The sequence below is a fragment of the Embiotoca jacksoni genome, unplaced genomic scaffold, assembly GCF_022577435.1.
Source record: "Embiotoca jacksoni isolate LCO1_2020_lvr unplaced genomic scaffold, fEmbJac1.0.p SCAF_9, whole genome shotgun sequence".
Taxonomy (NCBI): Eukaryota; Metazoa; Chordata; class Actinopteri; family Embiotocidae; genus Embiotoca; species Embiotoca jacksoni.
This window is the reverse complement of record NW_027185447.1, coordinates 11,154,520-11,170,806: the sequence shown is the minus strand read 5'-3', so window position 1 is coordinate 11,170,806 and position 16,287 is coordinate 11,154,520. Positions and strand designations below refer to the sequence as shown.

At 44.0% G+C, this 16,287-nt stretch overlaps 1 protein-coding gene across 1 annotated transcript in view; it reads right to left on the bottom strand.

Annotated features, from left to right (window-relative positions):
• Positions 1 to 12,207, bottom strand: part of rarga (retinoic acid receptor gamma a) — a 38,649-nt gene extending 26,442 nt beyond the window's left edge. Inside the window, 2 exon segments of the mRNA XM_069141695.1 lie at positions 3,790 to 4,157; positions 11,371 to 12,207. Coding sequence (XP_068997796.1) covers positions 3,790 to 3,958 — 169 coding nt within the window. The 5' untranslated portion in view covers positions 3,959 to 4,157; positions 11,371 to 12,207.
• Positions 12,208 to 16,287: the final 4,080 nt, after the last annotated feature.

Below are 16,287 nucleotides of genomic sequence, written 5' to 3'. Positions count from 1 at the left end.
GAGTGTGTGTGAATTTGTGTGAGGCATATAAACCCGTGCCCAGCACACACAAGTCACATGAACGGCTGTTCATCTTGTCTCCACTGGAGGCACAACTGAGCCGACTCAGGCAGCTTTTACACATGTTTCAACACGCAATTCTTTCCATTCTATTAATACAAAGCTTTTAATTTCATCCCACTGCAACACAGCTCAAACATTCACAGCTGAGCCTTTCATGACTTTTCTGTATACATCACACAGCATAACCCTACAAATTATGGTATGAATGGAAAGTCCAGCGGAGGACTTTTAGATTTTGGGCCAGGCCATGTGGGCTGAAGGAAATGACCTACTAGCTTTTCAAAACATCCCTGTGGCTGGCTTTGGGGCCAGGGCTCTGGCCCTGATTGGTGAAAGCTTAGAGAGGTGTTTCAGGGCTCAGTGACGATGTTATCACATAGTAAGTGGCCTTAATGGGCTTCCAACTGTTTGTTTGAAGGGCTCCCATAATGACAGGGATCAACTGATAACAGCCTCCGCTACACACTGCACAGAAACCCATCAGACCCTCTCACGGATGAACAAATGCTGCTTCGCATTTATTCAGATATGGGTGTAAGGATGGGAGTCTTGCAGCACACCCACATGGTCACATGACTTAAAGGTTGAAGTGAAGCACTAAGATCTGCCAGGTCCACTTCCTCCTTTTATGCATTAAGAGTGAAGAAAAGCCTACTATGCCTACATGTGCAGACACAGTCGGCCCACCCCGTGTCCCTCCCCTCTCCGGTCTCTTCCCACCTCTGTGCAAAACAGGTATTTCCAAAGACACTCTGGTGCCAAAACAGAGTGCCGCCATGGGAGGTGCTCCGACAGGTCGGCACAGCATGCACGCCCAACAAAGGTGGGTGTCACCCGGGCTATCTCTCTAACAACAATTACACACAGAGCTCTGAAGTTGGCAAGAATTCAGAACTATTGACTTGCACACACAGAGAAATATCCACAGTGCTACTCCCTTTATGTGAAAGGTATTTTGTCAGTCTGGCCTACAGACAGGCCTGACAACAATGAGCAGGACTGTTAAGCCAACTCTTGGAGAAGAAGTTGAAGGAGAAGAAAAACGGGGACTGGGGAATGTCCAAACCAAAGCCTTTTGTCTTCCCGCTAACATTTAAAAGAGCAGGGAATGAGACTGCTGTCAGCAAAATGACTTGTAACATTCCTTGTCAAGGGATACACCAATAGGATGTTTTAAAAGGCGATAAGAGCAACAGAGAGTTTTCCACTGAGAGGACAGAATTTAAACTGATACTGGGATGCATATTTGTATAAGAATTACAGTGCAATACAGGTTAGGAGTTTAGATGTTTTAGAATTATTCAATTATTAATGTATTAGTTAACAGTACAGAAACATCAATCAATATTTAATCCAATATTCTGCTGTTTGATTATTTAATATAACATGTTTAATATCAACGTAAATGAAATATTTTCGGTGTTGGACTGTTGATCAAACGAAACAAACAATTTGATGATGTCACTGCATTTTTCAAACATTTAGAGACCGAAAGACAGTGACAGATTACGAAACAATAGTTGCAGCCCTTTAAATTACCATTAAAAAAAAGAGATACTTTAATCATAGTGCTGATTTGAGAATTAACAATAATATAAATCCTAATCATTACAGGAAATAACATTAAGCCAACCCAGATATTTATTTATTAAGCAACTATCAGCTAATATCAGAGGTACTAAAAAATGTCAATCTCCCCACATAAAGCTGAGTTGAGGCTAATTGTCACGATGATCCCGACTTAATCTTTGACCCCTGCCTTGTTTAAGCTCTGACAGAGAGCTTAAACCGAATAACTGCGGTCTTTAACCCTTGTGAACGATACTACTGCCAGTGTGGATGTGTCAGTACAAGCAGTCATGTATGAAGCCCCAGTGCATGTGGTTGCCTGCGTCTGTTTGTGCTTTGATACTCTTTTTTTTTTGTCTAAACTCATGCCAGGGTAAAAACCAAAAAGAATCCATCTGTCAGTGCTGTGGGATTCGATTCTGCATCAGGGGTATGTTTCTAGTTTTTAGATGAAAGAAGTGCTCTGTGTGCATATGTGTGTGTGTGTGTGTGTGTGTGTGTGTGTGTGTGTGTGTGTGTGTGTGTGTGTGTGTGTGTGTGTGTGTGTGAAAGAGAGAGAGAGTGTGGGAAGAGTATCTCTGATAGTGTGTTTGCCTGTGTGTATCTGTGTGTTTTTCTTGCAGGGTGTGTTCTTGGATTCCACCACACCAGGACATTACCCCCAGGTGCTCTCTCTCGCTCGCTCGCTCTCTCGCTCTCTCTCTCTCTCTCTCTCTCTCTCTCTCTCTCTCTCTCTCGCTCTCGCTCTCTCTCTGGTTCTGTGAAAATACCTTGAGGATTAGGTGGGCAGTGGTGGTGAGAAGGAAGGGTGTGTGTGTGTGTGTGGCAGGCGAGGGGCGGGGGGGGGGGGGGGTGGTGGTGGTAGTGATTGACGGCTGAAAGGCTGGAGAGGTGCTCAGGCATGCTGTAGTGGGGGAGAGAGGGGGACTGCACACACAGGCAGTCTCCCCCCCTCCTGTGTGTGTGTGTGTGTGGGGGGGGGGGGGGTGGCTCTGCTCTCAGCTGTTGCCACCCACACCCATTATTACCCCTCCACCACCTACCACCCACCACCACCTGCCACCCCTTTAACACTGCACCCAGATCAGATTTCAAATAACTCCTGCTTACCTTTACCTCATGCCTCAACCTAAACAAAAGTGTTCATTCTTGTCTCTTTCTCCCTGTCCTCCTTCCTCTTACACTGACATGTCATCAGCGACTTCTACTGCAGTGATTTTACAGAAGGTTACTCCCTGACCCAGTGTCTACTCCCTGACCCAGTGTCCTGTTGTTGTTTAGTGGTTTCTAAGAACAAGCAGGTGTTTTGAACAATGAGCAATGTATGTAGGCAGTGTGTCTAATCTGGCTAGTTTTTGCATGAGTGAAAAACACTCCGAATTGCCAACAATCTCATCTTTGTGCTCCCTGCTCCATACATCATCCCATCCTCAGAGTACAACAGTGCCCCCTGTGGTAAAATCTGAAACGTCAAGTGTGACATTAAAAGGGGGTGTGCCATTGTGATTTGAATCCTACTTCCAGCTCACCTTTCTTCCTACAAATAGGTGTGTGGTATTCTGAGTCTGAATAAAAGTCTTTGAACTGGAATAGTGCTCATTTAAAAAAAAATTGTTGATGCTCAAGGACTCATCACCTCACACTGAAAGAATGTTGTTTTGTCTCAAATTGCAGACTTGTGGGTTGTCTGCATCACAAAAGCTCTGAGAGGTCCTGACAAACACACGCGCTCACGCTCACGCGCACGCGCGCACACACACACACACACACACACACCCCAGTGAAGCCAGAGCCAGAGTGTGTGGTTTAAACCACACCATCTACAAGCATCAAGCATATAAGGAAACCACAGGAGCAGAGTAATCATTGTATTGATGAAAGCAGACTTTTTCCTCATGGTTTCCTTGGGTGATTTTTTTTTTCTACCACTTGTCCTATATCACAAACAGACCCTAAAGTTTTCCATTTCCTCAAAATTACACATAATGAAGTGCAATTTAAAGAGCCGCATTTTCCTCTTCCCAGCACACATCCACAATTGTTTAATGTGACTTGACTAAGATGAAGGTAATGGCCATATAAGTAGTTAGAGCTGAGATGGAAAGTGATACATGAGAGGGAAGACAAGTCAAATACACAGTAATGAAAATGACTTACAGAGAGCAGCCATCTCTTTGGGCAGGTCAGCCCCGAATCTCCCAAACAGGCTGCTGTTGGCCAGCAGGTCGAAGGGGGAGTGGCTTCTCATGGAGTTGAAGGGAAAGGGGTAGACAGCAGGTGGGAAGCCGGTCATGTGACCCACCTGCTGTTCCCTGTTGGTAGCCATGGCGACGGAGCACCCAGGGGTCCGCAGCAGGCCGCTGGGTGAAGGTAACAGCTTGCGTGACACCTGGAAGTCCTTGATAAAGTTGAAATCCGTGTCCTCTGGAAGACTCTCAGGATGTGGGGAATGTACGGGCGGCAGTGGGGCCTCTGGTTTACTGAAGAAAGGTCGGACTCCACTTGTCAGTTATCCAGCCACTTTTCTGAGGAAGAGAGTACAAAGAAACTTGAAATTTTCCTTCTTTAATAAATTCAACAATTGAAAAAAGACAAGTATAAGTGTATGTGACTGGCTTGAACAGGAAGATACAATCAGAGTTTTTATTAAATCTTCTCTGGCTTCCACAAAAACAATTCACCTCACATCAACTCTGAGTCCATCTTACTTCTGGGACAGAGAATAGTTTAGCCATAGTTTTAATGTAAGCAGGATGTGTAAACTTCATACCAACAGGTATGAGAGAATGGGAATGAAAGAGGAAGTAAGGAAGGATGGGATGGTGAGAACCATAATAAATGAAGACATGAGAGCGAAAGAATGAGTGAGCTGAGAGGAAAAGCCAGAAAAACTGGGCCTGGGCGAGGGGAAAAGAAAATAAGAAAGTAGTTTGGAAAAAGTTATAACAGGGAAGAACGGGAGGGAGGGAGGAAGGGAGGGAGGAGGAAAAAGGAGAGAGGGAGAAAGAGAGAGAGAGAGAGCTCTTGTTCCTGCAGTTTTGAAGAGCTTCCAGACTTCTACAGTGATTCCAGGCTATGCCATATGATTTAAATCACTAGAACTCTACTATAAAGAGCTCCTCTGTTCCTGCTGCCAGCCTAGCACAGCAGCCTGCCTCTTTGCCTCTTTCCCCCAGGACCAGAGGCCCAGACACGGGGTCCGGAGCATGAAGAAGGGAGGGGAGGGGTGTGTGTGTGGGTGGGTGGGGGGGGGTTTTGATGGGTAGGGAAAATGAGATCCACTGATTGCTAACTGCTGCTGTCACTTCCAACTATCTTCTCTTGAGGTCAGGCTCCCATCCCACAGAGTCATTTTGGCTGGAACCTCCCGCAGCCCGTCACTTTGACTCCACACAGTAGGCACAGACAAGTCAGACTCAAGTGTGGACAAGGCTGCAGTTATGCCCCAGTGTTGACTCTTAATACAAGAAGAGAGGGGGGGGGGGAAACCCGATAAGGCCTCCCATTTTCTTTTTCATGTTTTCTTTTTTGCCTTTTGCTTCCCTAGTGTGATTTCATGAGTGGGTGGTGTGATCAGCTTGTTTTTTAAATGTGGCTTTGAAAAAGAGCAGAGCCAAGGAATTTGGAACTGCTGTGGCTTGTGAATCTGGGAGAAAAGACAGGGAAAAAAAAATCTTGGTAATGAATTCGGTATAAACAAAGAAATGAGGGGGGGGAGGAGGGAGATCTAAGGCTGAACCGGTGAACTGCTGAACTGAGCGAAAAAGCACAGAGGAACAGTGACAGGGTCTGGGCACTTGGGGGCACTAAGAAGTGGCGCCATGCCCAGGAAAAAGAGGGAGAGCTTTCCAAGATGCACACATATGCACCACACACTCTGAAACGCTTACACATGCAATCAAGCTCTCAAAAACTCCACACATCACATGTGTGAGAGCACCCTCTAACACGCACAGACACACACACACACACACACACACACACACACACACACACACACACACACACACACACACACACACACACTCACCCCATGCCTTTTTCCAGGGCTCTGGCTCCCTCCCTGCCTCTCTTTCTGGCTCTTTCTCTTTCAACAGAGCCAGTTAATTACACCCTACTGCTGCAGGCAGCTTCAAACCACCACTAATTTAGAGTTCCATTACAGTAAACTGTTCCACATGTGCATCCAGGGCCCAGGCAGGCTCGGGTGGCCACGTTTCAGGAAGGAGCAGCCGCCGATAGGCACCCACCCCCATCCTGCCAACACAACCATACTGCCATCTTTCTTCTTTCTCTCTCAATTTCGTGCTTTATGTCTTTATCTTTTCCCGTCTATTCCTCATCAAAACTTCCTTGGATTTCTTTCCCCGCCCCCTCATCTCCTCTCTATAATCATGTCCTTATTCCTATCCTCTCCTCCGCCTCCCCCACCCGCACCCCGTTTCTATCCTTCCACTGCTTATACAACTTGTACCATGACCCTGTGCAGCAGTTCCACTGTGTGGCTAACGCACAAAAACATCACTTAAGATTTCACAGTGGGCCTAATGGGAGAAGAGGTACAGACTGGAAAAACAAAACTGCCAGCGACGCACAGGCTCATAATGTGTATGCGTGCTATGAGTATGTAGTTGGCTCGCCCGTTTGGATGTCTGCATCAGGAACTCAAACCAGGCCCCATAAAGGCAGCACAAATACATCTGTGAGTGCCAGAAGAGGGAAGGATAAAGAGAAAAAGCTAATTGTGTGAGAGAGAGAGAGAAGGACGATAGCTGAGAGGACAACTGTCCCGCAGGAAACAACAGTGTATTAATCCAGAAATTACGTTTTAGAAAAGAAAGAAACGAGAAAGAAAAAAACTACAGAACAGAGACAGCCTTTTAAAATAGGACCCAGTAACTTTACTCTCCCCAAACACAATAATGAATTAATAAAAGAGTTGGCGCCAGTGTTTTTTAATGAGTCACATCAGCCCAGCAGCTTTTTACAGAGCCATTTATGTTTTATGTTGGGTCCTGTGGTAGGCTCGCTTCGCCAGCCCGTCTGGGGCTATAAGGGGATAAGGGGAATTTGGAGTGACCTCATCCCCTGTTAGCCAGGGCCAAATGGGCATGGAGGGCCTCCCCACTTCCCCTGAGCCTGGGGGGCACACAGGAGGCAGCAGGCAGCCAGGCAGGCTTGGAGAACCAGGGCCAGCTATGGGTGGGTTCACAACTGCTGCTGCTGGGACTTTCCATCATTGCCTAAGAGGTGCAATGTAGCAGTTTAAATTTACTTTGGTTGTTTCTGTAAATAGTGGGGTGTCAGACTGCACAGTAGTTCATCATGTTAAAGCAGACTCATTGGTTACGCTAGAGATAATCCATTGATTTTATCAGGACAGGACACCATGTCGCAAATGAGATGAACTCAATCAAGCTGGTAATTTAGGAGACAGCAATACAAGATGAGGCACGCTTAGAGAGAATGAGATCCTCTTGTTTGTCGAGAAGTTTGGATTTCAACAAAAAGATGGAGCAGAACGAAAAATCACACAGGAGTAAAAAAAAAAAAAAAAAAAAAAAGAGAGAGAGAATGAGTGAGAGAGAACAGTTCCCACAGATTGAATGTCTGTCAAACAAAGGGTATCAAATCCTCTGTGAGCAAAACAACAATTGTGCCTTAACTGTTGTGACAGAGTGAGGCCCCTCAGGCAATAAGAACTGCAGTCAAACATAACAAATAAATCACAGCATCTCAAGAAGCCCTGCACCACACAACCGAGGAAGGCAGTTGTTTTTTTTAGTCAGCACAAGAAACCACAGGTGATTACTCGGCGTATATGAGCAGGATTCTGGGTGCCATGGCTGTCCTGGTTTGTTTACTGGTGGACGTTTCTTATTCCAGTCAAAGAGAACAAAGAAGAATGACAGTATGTTGAGTTATAAGTTTATGTTTGTGTGGATATCGGCCTTTGAAGTCACAGTTTCACTGACTACTGTAGAGACAACTTTTTCTTTCCCTTGAATGAGTTCACAGGCTTTTGTTGGGTTTGTTGAGCAGCATGTGCAGAGCAACAACTCAAAACATTTACTAAAGTGAGTGATTTGTAAATTCACAGCCTGGAGATAAATGAACTGTGCCATGTATCCTAGCGGGGAAAGCGTTCTCTCCCTCTTTTTCCACCTCTGACTTGCCCACTCCTGTTCACTTTTTGACAGAAAATTGTGCATGTCTTCCAGGCACTGTCTCTGCATTTGTCAAAATCACAAAGTGATTTACGTTTGGTGACTTTGTAAAGGAAATGACTTGAAGCAGAGAGGGATGTGTTTAGGTTTTGTTTTGCAGATGAAATCCTACTAGTCCTGCAGGTTAACCATGATTTCACAGTCCATGTGTCCAAACTGAGTTGACAGACTGGCTTTTCCAACTGTTTGAACATTTTGTGTCATAATAATAATAATAATAATAATAATAATAATAATAATAATAATAATAATAATATATGCCCACGCAGAGCCAGTTCATGCATTCAGAGCTGGACAAACAAATTAAAATGTTCATACTGAAACAGGATCAGAAGCGCATTATCTGATCTTGTTGCTGGCGTCAGCAGTATTTTGGCTGTGAAAACAATATCCTCAACGCTATTATCTGATGCAAAGCTGACAGCTTCCAGTCTTTCAACAAGTGGCTGGCTAATGGCTCCGAAAGAGACACCGAGTGACAGATGGTCCAGTGTTTCCAAACAGACCTGCATTCCATCACCTGGAACTTGTTTTTGACATCTGCCTGCTCTTCTTGAAATCACACAAACACATATTTGCTTACAGAGACAATGCAAAGAAGCACCTCTGTGTAATCATTTGTCATTTAAAGAAGTATTCTTTTTCAGGAGTGCCACTAGGGTGTGTGATTATGCAATTTTTCTTCTCTACCTATAAATCATTTTACCTTCATTTCAAAAATATTTTTCATATTTTCTGTCTTTAGGTTCAAACATACTGTCACATAGCAAGTTGTGTTTGACTTGCAGTGGTGGAGAGAGAGCTGTGGAAAGAGTGACAACTCACAATGAGACATAAAACATTTTGCAACATGATGAAGTCATCCTGACAGCTTGCTGTTTCCATGATGTGGTAGCAATTTTGGAGAACTCAACAGGGAGACTTCAGCAGTTAGTCAAGCAAAGCAAGGAGACAAACAACAATAATTAAAAAAGAAAGAAAGTAAGTAGTTTGAAACTTTGGGAAATAATGAGAGAGTCAGAGGAAATAAAGCAAGAGAAGAAAGTTCAAAATGGCCACAGTGTGAAAGGTAACGTTGGTGCTAATAATATGTCTCAAGCAGTAACTGCTGAGGGAAGAACTGATGAGAATCCACACAGACAACCATGGAGGTGTTTCCCTTCTCTAACTCTTGAGAGAAAACAATCAATCCTTTCTCTGCATAAAGCGAAGCATAATGGATGGGTTTCATCACCGCCGCCTTTAGCCGCAGGTGTCAAAGCAACACTCAGACACAAGCAGGCCCAAACACACATATGCAAGCACAGCATGCAAAGCAACATAGACTTTCACACAAGTTAAACTTTGTTCCAAAAGACCTTTTTTTTTTTTTTTTTTTTAATGAGGGCTTGGAAGCAGGCTGAAAAAGTAAATCCTCAAAATCAGAATGGCACACCTGCAAAAATAGACATAGGAAATGGTGTGCAGATAGTTTCCCTGTTAATTATAGTGTGGTAGCAGCAGAGAGCCCCTCGATTCCCTAAAACCACCTGTCTAACCCCTCCCCTCCACTTTAGCCTCAATTACTATAGAAATTCCCAAAAAAGACAGGTATCAACAACTCCCTGATTTACCGCTCAGTCATGTCAAGAAGAACTGTTTTGCAATGCAGAAGCTTTCATTGGTCTTTCATGGGTTCCCACGAAACCTATAATTTATCTACACCTACACACACAGCTTTGACAGTTTTATACTTTGATGGATTTACAGGAAGAATGATTTGAATAAAAAAATATATATATTCTTGTTATAATAGTCTTTTTAGGATATTCAGCCTTTTGATTCTTACCGGACGTGTACATTAAAAGGCACATAAAACTACAAAACTAACACAAGTCACTTTGTTTTCATATAGGAAAAATTTGCTTTTTTACATACATTTTACCAGCGTATAATGAAAATCTTTCCTGACACTGATGAAAGAGCATTTGAGAACTCACTGAAGAATTTTAAGGCAGGTCCATTGCTCGTCGTGTAAATAATCAGAGCAAAACTAGGAGAATATTTTTGAGGCCTACAAAGCATGAGCGCTACACACTCATAATCACAAGTACAGGTATCATGACTCAAACTCATCTGGTGTGCATGACAGCACAAATAATATTTGATTCCAATCTGTCACTGAAGACAAGCAATAAGCTGTGAGTGCGCACCATGAAAGTAAAGCTGCTCCATGTGGGCCGCCTTTCCTCGATTAAGACCCATGGGTGGTTCATTGGAGGGGGAAGAGCGCCATGACATCTCTCTGTCTCAGAGATGAGCTCTGCATCTTCCACTCCAGATGTCACCGGTCTGTGTAAAACTGATAGACCAGATGACAGCGGAGGGTGACACAGATATCACTGGCCTTCAAGCAGGCATCCCTCAGTGGGCCACGCGGGTGTTTTTTCAATCCACTTCAATCACACCGTCCCTCACACTTACGTCAGGTCCACCAGGGGAAATAAGCGGCGGACAGCAGGTGCAAGTCAAGCTGGAGCGGTTTACCTACTGGCCGGTCACCACTGGAGCAATGAGCCGAAAATACTGTTGAGGAGAGCTACTACACTCTACACTGATACAAGGTCCCTGATCTGTATGTGATATGCAAATCACACGGCACTAAACGCACTGTGTGACACATGACTGTAACAAGCGGAACCTGTTAACCTAGCACACATGCCAGCCTCAATAAATAATCCTCTCTGACGTGCTGCTAACTATGAGAGCACAATGAATAAACTTTCAAGTAAACTAAGACCAGAGCTGCACACACGCCTCACGCCACAGGAATTAGCCTCTGCTGTTCAAAACATGGAAAACAATGCTTCTCCTTTCCAAGTGTTCATATGTTGGTTATAAAAAAATTTAAAAAAAACAGGTCAAGGACTGGTGACTCCTCTGGTGAATACACATTCATACACATCAAACACATGCAAGTGTGTACACACAAACACACACACACACACACACACACACACACACACACACACACACACACACACACACACATATGCTAATAATAAAGAGCTCCACAGGCTCTGGGTAACACTTGAAAACACTGGCTAATAAGCACACATGTGCACACAGGCACACACACACATGGTCGAGTATGTTTTCACGTAAACTCTGTGTCACTTTCACATTTATAAAGCACAAAGAAGCAAACGTACTGAAACACTGTGTGCAAACAAACGCATGCGTTTGGACGTTTTAATGTTTACATATGAAAATCTGCTCCGCTTCCCGAACACAATGATGAATTGTCTCAAAGCGTCTCAAGTGTCTCGCACACTCACTCTCTGTCTTCAATTAAAACTGTCCACCCATTCACCCCCAAGAAATGCACTCTCTGTCCTTCTCTCTCTCTCTCTCTCTCTCTCTCTCTCTCTCTCTCTCTCTCTCTCTCTCTAACTTAGAGGCAATGAGAAAAAGGAAAACAAACACAGACTAAAGTCAATGAGTCTAAACTTTTAAAGTATAAATTACTCACGAGCTCACGCGTTGATGATGCGGACAGACAGATGGAGTACTTGACAAAATGGTCTGATGAACGGAGCAAGCCAATGAAAAGAAGAAAAGCAGTGTGCACGTTCAACAGAGTCCTTCTAACAGCAAAGACAGAGTAGCAGTGAGCTTCTCGCTCTCCGCCTCACTCCCCCTCTTGCACTCTCCTCCTCCTCCTCCCCGCTCTCAGTCGCTACCTCTTAAAATCACTCTTTCACTCCCCAAACACAGGCGCACACTCACTCTCTCACTCACTAAGAAATAATTATACACTGATTCATAAAGCCTTCCTTGGTCACGTGACTCCAACACTTCAAATATACAGCACATTTTTTCACAAGCCACAAAATGCCTGGGGGGAAGAAAAAGGCCCAGCGAGCTTAAGTTTCTGTTTTTAATTCTCTCTCCCTTCTTTGTCTCTTGAGTGAATGTTTTTTTTTTTTTTTTTTCTCCTTCAACTTCTTGGCAAGAGTCAGTTTACCTACAAACTGTTTGTGCATGTTGAAACGCATAGCCATGTTGGGATTTTACATCATTAATGTTTCATCAACAAGTTAAGTAAGTCAGGTTTATGAGAGGATGTTTTCGTATCCTGAACAATGCTGATCATCCACTTTGTATTGTTGTGATTTAAAGCAGACACTGTTTTACTAGCAAGCCAATTGGTTCATTCTTCCAAGAACTTCAGTCTCGTCTCACCTCGTCATGTATCCCCGGTGTGATCAATTTATGGAATGATCACAATGGACTCTTGTCCCGCCTCTCTATTCAGTGCAGAGACTGCTCTTTTTGTGTAACACATATTTGTGTTGGGTACAGTGTTTTATTGCTCACAGTGTTTCTGTGACAACTTTCCCAGAGGTGTGATGATGAATCACTGGTGTTATTACCATTGCTAATGCTACTACAATTGACAGGTTCCTGTGATTTAAAAACAGCACATATAAGAACCCTTTTGAAAACCATTAAGCAGGTATTGGACACAAGAAAACTGATATCTAAAACATTGTGCACTTACTAAGGATGAAATGAAAACCACAATTTGGCAATCACAGCTCACATTTTTTAGTAAACACAACATCTGTTAACATCCTGCCAAAAAAAAATTACACAGTGAAGAATTCTCTTTCTTTTTTAAAGACAGATATCTGTACCCAAATCAGTTCAGTTCAAAAATCAAAACTTGTGGTGGCACGTGCAGCAGGGAAGTCCCGAGTGAGATGGCAGCGCTCTGCAGCAGCAGCGACAGATCTGGGTGTGCCCCTGAATGTGCCCCTCTCTCCATATGAGATCATATGTTTCAGATCTGTGTTTATGTGTTTGTGGTTCTGGGCGTATGCCCTGTTTTTCTGAATGTAATGTTTCTCAAGTTGTTTTGGTTATGAGGAGTACCTCAAACCTCAAAACTGGGAGGGAAAGGCACACCTCAACTGGCACCTCAGCAGGCACTTTTACCTCCTCACATCAACTACTGAAAAAAAAAAAAGTACATACAGTGTAAATACATGCATGCTTCTTTCCCACTGAAATAAGCAACATCTTGTCTGAATCAGGGAAATGTAGCAAGAACTTCCAGAAGAACCAACTTACTCGTGCACTACTTATTCATAAACTTCATCTGAAATGACGGCCCTCAAGCTCATTGGCCATGCATCACTTCACATTCTCTCAACTCACCAAACAACACAACATATGCAGTTTTTCTCTCCCCGGCTACCTTTACATTTAAGGCCAGCTGCCTATTTTGTTCGTAAACCTCAGCAGCTGGCCTGATACCGAGATAGATCTTATCCTCAAATACACTGACCCCAGCATATCTCTAGGATAAAGTCAAGCCATCGTAATAGGAAAAAATAAATAAATAAATTTAAAAAAAAAATCCTCTCAGCCTTGCTCCCGTGTGCTTCCGATCTTTACAGCCACATATGGTCTACAGTACCCCAGTGAACTGTTCCATCAGACAGTTTTGACGTGGATTTGCCAGTACATAATCAGGGTGAATGGATGGATAAGCAGGGAGAGGCGCTGTTGCCTTTTTGTAGAAACCTTATATTCAGGAAGCAGAGATCTAAGCCATACTGCAAGAAGCCCTTCAGCTGATCCTTATCTCGTTTACATTTGATTTATGTGTTGCTTATAAGGCCACTTAGGCTAATAGAAATCCCTTCACTGTTTACATAGCAATACTAAATCAGCAGTTGTGTAATATGCAACAATAAGGTAAACACAGCCATAGGATTCTTAAAAAATAACTTGAGCTATAAGAGTGATGAGAACCGTAAAGTGTGAACTTCGGTGTGGAGGCATCAGGCTGACTGGGACCATTCATTGGTGTCAGAATGTGCAGTGAAGTGCATGGAGGTAGTCGTGTGTGTGTGTCAGTGCACAGGGCATGCTGTGGTCCTTATTAAATTATGATAGTGAGCTTGAGCAGGGGGTGTGTTTGAGCTTTGCGCACGTGTGTGTGTGTGTGTGACCTTGCTCTTGCAGCATGCACGTCTGCAGTTGTAATATGTGTGTGCGCTTGTGTCTGTCTGCATGGATGAGTGTGCGTAGGCAGTAGCAGCGAGAAGGTCAGAGGTTACTAGTGTTTGTGTTTCAGTGTCAGTGAAGTGTGCTCCAGGCAGAGATTTATGATCATTGTGTCTGGGAGGCTGCAGAGCAGGGGATAATGAAGACAGATCAGGGTGCTATCTCCCTCTCTGGGCACCACTGGAAACATGGCCTATGGCCCCCGCCATTCTCGTATCATTAACTTCAGCCTGTGACATCATAACGCACTGCCCTGACATCAATCCTAACACAGTGTGCTCTCACAAAAAGTCAAAACACAGCGAGGCAATTCCTCACAGGAAGTCATCCGGCAAACACAGGCATTGTTCTGCGCATAGCTTTGCAGCTTCTCTGGGTGTGTTTATGAAGATATGAAATATTCATGGTAACATCGTACTCAGTCGTGTGTTTCCACTTTGGATTCGACTTATTTGCATTCACGGAGCATGTTGAGGCCTGGGGCTCGCTGGCAGAGCAAAAGGAGCAAGAGCAGAAAGGAAAGAGGGACGTGGGTATGATGGAGGGAGCAGGAGATGGAGGAAGTGAGGTTAGAGGGGTTAAAGGGAGATGGAGAAAGGGGGAGAAGAGAGGGGCTGGGAGGCCAGCGGTACAGGTAATGTGAGAGAAAGAGGTGTGAAATAGAAAGACGGCGCGTAAGAAAAACTGGAGGCTGAGACGGAGAGGGGGGATGAATGTGGGGGTTGATGGGATTGGTGGTGGGGAGGTGAGAAGGGGTGCAGGGAGCCGGTGCCCGGGGCGGCAGGTTTCAATCAGTAACAAGATGCCTATAATGAGATCACTATTTCCCCACATTCAGATTGATGTCATGTGAAGTTTGGTGCTGCACTGACACAGGCAGGGGACACAGGGCGAACGCACACTCGCCGCTCAAGAGTCATTTGCAGCAACACATTCATGCGCGCACGCGCACACACACACACACAACACACAAATGTACACTTGCTTGCACTTTCTTGGTTCGAGACTTGCACACACATCCTGTGAAATCAAGGAGCTCATTCATCCCGCCTGGCAAAGTGTGCTCATTTAGAGTCCAACTGCCTTGAAGTAAAAACATACACAGAGGAATAGAACTCAGAGGAAAATGAGTTACTCATGGCAAAGAAGAAATGTATGTGTTAGGGACCAAAGGGCATATACCACACTATGTAGTCCTCTAACGAAAACAAATGAACACAAAGCTTGGAACAGTGAAAGAGAGAGCCAAAAGCTGTTTTACTGCAGGAGAAACTCAGAGGAAAAAGAGAAGGGGAGACAGAGAAAATAAAAAAAAGTGTGTGTGTGTGTGTGTGCTTTTTTGTGCATATTTTAGGGTGCACTGAGAGGTTGTCGACACAGCTACCAGCGTGTGTGCCAGCATATGAGCACTCTGCCTATTCCCCAACATGTGTGTCCAATGAAAGGTGAACAGCTCTCCTGTCTATACTTTCCTCAAAAAAATCAGCCATGATGTCACCATGAACCCATCTTGAACCCACCTCTGTCAAAAAGCATTACTCCAGCCCTCCCTGTCTCTGCCTCATTTTCTGTTCCACCTCTCCCTCCTTCACACTCTGATCCTGCCTCTCGGATTCTTCACTGAGCTCCCATTCTTTTTCTTTCCTCTTTTTTCTTATTTCCGTATTTTTCAACATTTCCCCTCTGCCATCGACATCTCTTCTTTTTTTTTTCTTCCCCCTCTCTCACTGAAAAACAAAAACTCTTTTTTTCTGGCAAGCTAAGCCTAATTGAATCACCAAAACGCACCGCTGTTTGCCAAAAATGCCAGGATGTTCTGATTATCCTAAACTTTGTTTAAGCTGTGGTTTTACGAAAAAAAAAAAAAAAAAAAAAAAAATGCTCAGAGTGCATGAGGGAAAGCCAAAAAAATAAAGGCAGAAAAAAAGTAAGCAATAGGGGAGAATGCAAATGAAAGAGGGAGAGGGAAGGAGAGAGAACAGTGGGGAAGAGAGGGGTGGTGGGGGCAGCGAGAAGGCAGCCAGAGAACCACATATGGAAGTAATTCTGTAATTACTGCAAATCTGTGAGCTCAAAAGGAAAGGTCTTCTTTTCCATGCCTCCTTCCCTGCACATAAAACTGCCCTTGTGAGAAAGCTGGGCACTAAATACTGCAAAGGGAAAGTGGGAAAAAAAGAAGTTTGCTTTTGCTTTACCATTCTGGCATGTGGGGTTGGAGTATAAATACATACATGCTATATGTTAAGTATGTTAAACTTAACCACGGATCTACTTTTACTTTTTCCATCTGTACAGATGGAGAAAAAAAAAAAAAAAAAAAATCACTTCTGATCATGAGGCTAATTCCACACGGTCCACTACTGGAAAATGT